This window comes from Acyrthosiphon pisum, chromosome X, assembly GCF_005508785.2.
Source record: "Acyrthosiphon pisum isolate AL4f chromosome X, pea_aphid_22Mar2018_4r6ur, whole genome shotgun sequence".
Lineage (NCBI taxonomy): Eukaryota > Metazoa > Arthropoda > Insecta > Hemiptera > Aphididae > Acyrthosiphon > Acyrthosiphon pisum.
Window position 1 is genome coordinate 3,198,441 of NC_042493.1, and position 6,934 is coordinate 3,205,374.

The window sequence follows — 6,934 nt, forward strand, 5'->3', positions numbered from 1 at the left end:
GTCAATATATTTTATATAAAGGAATTCCTATAACATTTTCAAATATGCATAATATATTTTTTACACATTGTAATTGTAATTTTACGACCAACACAATGTTTTATTAATAGTTATCACTTTAATGAACCGTTCATATGTTTTCATTCAAAGAATATAATGTTGATTTTTAAATTATAGAATTTTTAGTGTAAGAAGACACTATGTATTATAAAAATAATTCAATATACCAGTTTTCATTTAAAACAATTCTGCTTCAATTCAAAAACAAATTTTGTTGGGTTACTTATACTTCATAGACTACAGAAATTCTAATTTTGGAAAATTATTTAATAGTTAAAAACTCATAAAATGTTTGGTTTAAACGCCAAAGGATTGTAAATTCGATATATGATTCCCACACAAGGTTATTTTATAAAAATCAAAAAAAAAGTTTAGTGTAATGTCATGAAAGTTTTTAAGTGTGATCGAACTATGGAAGTTCTAATTTAACATTTCAAACGAATAATAGTGATTTAATCTCAACTGATTTTTGTTAGGTATTTACTATTTTGTTATTATTCAAAAAATATTGGTCGTAGAAACTTGTCCCTAACGGCCAACATTCCAATATTACATTTAGAGAAATTTTAAATTATTTATAAACAATTTAAGTATTTGGATGTTGTTGTTTTAAATATTGTTGGGTTTGGTCTAAAAGTTTGAAAAATTAAAACAGCATAAGTTGTTCCCATGGAAATTAAAAATTATTTAAATACATATGCAAAATTTTTCATTTGTAAGCATGTTTAAATTTTGTCTGGATAAAGAACATTATTTCGTTGTTAAAATGTATTAACTTGCAATTTGTACAGGGTTGAAAAGTTAGTGTTAGGCTTGAAAATTTATTGTTAGATTCCTCATAAATTCTTACTAAAATTCAAAAATCTAAAAATGTTTAAGGAATATTTTTTTTTATTGACACTTGATATTAATATTTTATATCGAGACGAAAAATAACGATATTAATTTTAATAATATTGTTGTTCAAAAATATAATTTGTCAGGAACTTGAAACTTTTACATATATAATTAAATTTTTCTACACCCATTTTCAAAATATTTATATTAATTTTAAGGTATTCCTAAAAATGTTGTGAAGAAATAAAGAAGAGTTAAATATTAATTGACTGAACATCTTGTCGGGTAAAAATGTAAGCTCTCAGCTAAAATATTTATCTAAGAAAATATTCGTCAACTTATAAAATATCGCTCAATATAATTTTCAACCTAGATGATTCCGGTAAAATTATTTATGTTGATATACGGTTGAGTGTTAATCAAAATGATTGGCTTATTGCAGCATATCATATAGAACTAAATATATTTCCTTTAACATTTGTTGTAGCTCTAAATAGTCTATGTCAGGACATAAGGTTAGAGCTTAACAGTCTCCATACGTTTATTTGTAAGGACTAGCATGGAATTAAAAAAAAACTTAAGCTACTTCACTTAGTGATTTAGACAATACTTAGAATGGTTAATAAAATGTACATATACATTTTATATAAATATACAGTCGCGGATCCAGGGTGGAGGGGGGGCGTAGAGGTTTTAGCTCCTACCTCTGGAAAAATGTTATAGATGTATAAATAGTTCATACATCTTGAATTCCAGATATTTAAAATAAAAATATATTTGTAATTATTGTTATCAAATCCAATCAATCTGTTATGAATTAAAATTATAATTGTATTTATTCTGAAAAAGTTATACTCCTAGATCCGCACCCGTAAATATATACATACTAATATATAAAAGAAAAAAATTTAAATGTCATACATTTAATGGATTTTTTAACACCAACATCATACTACGTAATTTGCAGCGCCATGTTTAATACAGAATTTAAAAAAAAATGTTGTTACATTTAGATATGAAAAACACCTTGAAAATGTTCTCTAGATAATAATATGTCAGTACCGACGATATACCACTAATAAGATAACACTAAGATATTATCACTAATGCTAATTTGAATCTACACGTCTTATTAAAATTAAAATAAAAAATAATTAAAAAAACCAGTAGGATCAAACATTAAATTTATTAACGCATGTTTTTAATTTTTAATTTATTGTGATTTGTTTGACTGAGTAATGTAATGATACAAAGTTTTAGAAACCATGGACCTTGAGTTGATCAGACTTGGCAAGACCACATTTAGTTAACCATTGGCAAATGTTTTCTCGCTGGTCCCCTTGTAATTGTAACACTTCGCCATATTCGGGATGATCAACTACTGTGCCGTTGCAAGCAAACTCCTAAAATATTAAAATAATATTAATTTATTTTCAGAATAGAAGTAATTTATTAAAAGGATGGTAAGGGTAGTTTTAATACCTATATACATTTTTATCAAATGATCCATAATTATAAAAAAAAACTTTTATTTTATAGTTGATAGTTTTGTACATTAAGCATTGAGAGGATGTCAGTGCACATTTGTTCTCTCTCTTTGACCCACATGTAATATAGACAAAACGCATTCACATAAAATTATTATTTTTTTTAAAAATTGTTGAGTTAACTTAGGGTAATTATTTACTATACTCTTATAGTAAAAATTATAGAGAATATATTTTTGAGGGTATGACTTATGAATTTGCTAAAATATTGTCCCAAAACAATTTAATATCCATTATTTACAAGTTTATGTTTTTTTTTTTAATTGGATTATGAAGTCAAATAATCATAAAATATAAAACCAATATGTCAAACCTTCAAAAATACTATCCTCTAGAATTTTTGTAATAGGTTATTATATTCTAAGATTACTCAAAAATTACCTATAAAAATATTTTACGTGACTCTGTTTTATCAATGTTGCGAGTGGGTCTGAGAGAAAACAAATATTGTGCTGACATCCTCGTAAGTAAGTATTATTAATAAATATAGATAAGTAAATTATTAAATGCAATTAGTTATTTTTAATTTAAGTAGGCATATAAATACTAGGTAAAACTGTTTTTAAAACAATTTTATATACTATACTAATAGTAAAACGTAGTTTTAAAATAATAAAATATTATAATATACAGTGTGTAATCGCTAATTGAGAAAACTCAATATCTTTGAGTAGGGCAATGCAATTTGAATTCTGTTTTCTATTTGGTTGTTATGACATAAAAATACACTTATTGATGGCCTATGAATTTTGTTAACTTAATTAGACTTGCACATGCGCAATACAACATAATTACACACTGTATATACCTATACAAATGTTGTGTATGGATAATATGAATAATATCTCTCGTCTTAACTTTTTAAAGTATTACAAAAACAGGATAAATTACTAACAATCAATTAGAAAATATATTTTAATGAAAGAAATATTTTATATTAGTTATTATTACCATTTTGCAAGCTCGTACAATCTTCTTCAAGTCATATTCCGACGACAGACCTTGAACCGTTGTTAATGTCTTACGACCATTACGCTGTTGAATTCTTATGTGAACAAGCCCGTCTTGTACGTCATCGTCTGCACCCTTGTTTGCATCAGCAAACGGGTCTTAAATATAAAATATCAACAATAAGTTATTTTAAAATAAAACTATTGATAAATATGTACAAAAATAATCAAAATGGCATAACTGCAATTGCCTAAATCATATAACGAAAGTGTAAACTAATACATTTTGAAGAAGTTACCCAGATTGACATTTAAAATACAAAAAAATATAACACTTTACCTAATTATTTATTATTAATTCTAGGTAGCGCGCAGCTATAGTTAAATATATACACATACAAATTTATAACAAATTAAAATATTATCTAACTAGGTAATTGTAAGTAATCTTGGTCATAAATTTAAAAGTTTACCCTAAATAAATAGATAATTACATAATCATTAATTGAACAATGGCATGGGAAATTCAATGTGGAGTATCAACTCTAGATGATTATGATTGGGATCAAAGTTTAACACATCATGGGGTTATTTAGGACTATCAAGTGCACATAATGAAATCTAATAGCTTTGATGGTTCAGTCAACTCAGAACATTGAAAACACAGATTTCATACCAATATCCACATATTATAAGTTTTATCATTGTCGACGCGTTGCCGAGGTCAATAAAACGCCTTCAAACTGAATCGGACAGACGTGGTGACAAAAAAACAAATAACGTCAACCGACATTTGACCCCCACGAGGATGTAACATTTAAAACCAACGTGGAAAAATGTTCAAGAAAATAAAGGTGGCTGCTGAAGATATTAGGTTCCGCCGTTTGCCATCCGCATCGCTTACATTCTTTTCAATGGCTACGCAACGGGTTGACCGTAACAACTCGCCAACGTGTGTGCCCAATGCCGAGCCACTGAGGCGACGCCCTTCGACGCGCTCGTGAGCACTGTGTCAGCAATGCGCGACGTACATTTCGAGTAGAAAACGAAAATGCGCGACAACAAAAAAACGCGTTTCCATGTCGGAACCGAAAGTGTTCGCAGCGCGACTCACAATTGTCCCGCCAAGGATAGTGTTTACGATTGCGACCACGCGAAATTTTTACTTACCAAATACGTTGAGATTTTGGATTGACATGCGTATTGCTCGTATCTCTTGTTGTAGGCAAAATCGGCCTCCTGCAATTCCGCTCGGCGAAAGGACTCGGGCGCGTGGGCTGAACGTGGAAAACTGAACGCCGGAAACCGGGAAGAGATTAAGGAGCTGGTTGTCACTGCGGCGTTATGACGCGAAATATATATTTCTATATATTTCGTCGTGAACTCGCGAACGGTAATGGATAAATGAATAAATGGAGACAAACAAAACGTTCAGATGATAAGGTATACGACGCTACAATATGATAACAATAGCGCGACTATTGACCGCGATCTTAGATTATAGAGCGCGACCGAGTCACGAGGGCGGACAAAGGGAATTTTATCTACAATTTTGTTCATAATGATTTTGTTGGTTATGTGTACTTGATACTTAACTTCATCTATAGAGGTCGCCCCACACTGCATGCTGCGGCGGCGACGGCGGTAAAATTCTATTGTCTCGGCGATGGCGGTAAAATATTGTGCTCGGATCATAGATATTAAAGATCTTTAATATCTATGGCTCGGATGCGTTGTACCCATGATAGATACTAAGATAGTATCTTCGTTCATGGTTGTACCGCCGCTACGATCACCACCGCTTCGACTGCAGTGTGCGTCCCATGGAGTAAAAACCATTGATACAAATTTATAATATTATCTACGGCTAAAATGCTGAAGTGCAGGGTTTGCAAGCGTTATGAAATGATTGAAATTTCTAAACGTAATTATGACGGAAAGCGATAATCGAAAATAATTAAATACCGCCAAACAACACATATCGATTAACAAAATATGTTATATAATAGCATTAAACAATACACAACTCAAAACATAATTTATAGAATATTATTAAACGAAAAATATCGCAAAACATAATATTTATAAAATTTCATTGAACGAAAATTTACGCAAAACGAAATAATTTAAAATGCATTTATTTAAAAGTTATATTGATTTCGTAGAAATATTTATATCTTGCATACGGACATTGATTATAATATTATATTCCTTAACTGAGCCATTTACCTGCCTGCATTAGTTATTGTTAATACATTTAATAGGTATTAACACTATTCTAAATAACGATAAACGTAAAACTTGGATAACGTTTTACTTCTGAATAACCATAAACGCAAAAGTTGTGTAATAATAAATAGCAAAAAAAAGGGTGCAGTACTTACGTAACATGAAAATCATTGGAACTACGTGAAATTAGCGGAGCCTCATAGGCGCAAATAGGGGGATCTTTAGGGGCTAAGCAGTAAGCCCTCCCCAAAATGTCCATAGACCCTCCCAAATATTTCCTGCATTTGTTTTAAGCTTATTCAATATTCCCAAAGTAAGACTTAAGCGCCCCAAATCCCAAACGCTATTAGCGTCTATGCGGAGCCTCCATGGTGGAGGTGTACGTATATTAATTTATTCAATGGGTGGTAACTAGTAGATGATTACTATCCACTGAGGCGCTATTTGGCACAGTATGATTAATTAAAGAAATATTTTTAACAGTTATTGTTTTCTACAATCATACTAAAATAGTAAATAGAAAAAAAATACGATGTGAACAAATAATAAATTGTTGTTGACGAACGCGATATAATTTCCAAATATTTAAAAATTTTAAATTTGTAATTGGTAAACCAAATGGAAAATACTTTTATCAAACTAGTTCAAACAATTTCAGTACGTTAACAAGTTAAAGATATCTGAACTCTAAAAATAAATTATGTCGGTAATTAGAAACAGTACCTATATGTACATTGCAAATTGTAATAATATTGTAATAGTTATAACTTATAAAATATAAACAATAAATAACATATTATAGTGTTAATTATTAAAAACTAGGTATATAAACAGGAAAAATATAATATAATTATTAATTAATAATTTTGTAAAATTTCGAACTTTAAATGGTTATAAAAAAATTGTGCCTACCTATGTATTTTTAATATTTTACAATTGCTATAGTAACAATATATCAGGAGCCTTATTGTATTATGACTCTTTTTGAAACAAAATAAAATTTTATTGACATTTATTGAAAAAAAAAAACGAAAAAAAATTGAAAATTGAAAATTGTCTGGAAACAGATCAAACGAGTCAAAATATTTTGAAAAATATATCAAGTATATGAATTGATAAAATAAACATATGGTGTAAATAAGTAAATTTCAAGTACTTATCTATAGTTATTGAATTACAACCAAATAAGGAAATCGCTACATGAGAAATAAAGTGAACATCCAATGCAGTAAAAATGTAATTTCTACTTTCCGGTAGAAAGATAAAAATTATAATTATATGTTTTAAACTTTTAAATGATTGTAGAAAAGT

At 29.0% G+C, this 6,934-nt stretch overlaps 1 protein-coding gene across 1 annotated transcript; it reads right to left on the reverse strand.

Moving 5' to 3' along the window:
• Positions 1-2,095: 2,095 nt before the first annotated feature.
• Eif1 (eukaryotic translation initiation factor 1) lies at positions 2,096-5,048 on the reverse strand. Its single transcript, NM_001162316.2, has 3 exons — positions 4,565-5,048; positions 3,396-3,553; positions 2,096-2,300 (listed from the first exon to the last, which is right to left on the reverse strand). Exons 1-3 carry the CDS (start codon positions 4,590-4,592, stop codon positions 2,154-2,156), a joined length of 333 nt encoding a protein of 110 aa, NP_001155788.1. The 5' UTR covers positions 4,593-5,048; the 3' UTR covers positions 2,096-2,153.
• Positions 5,049-6,934: the final 1,886 nt, after the last annotated feature.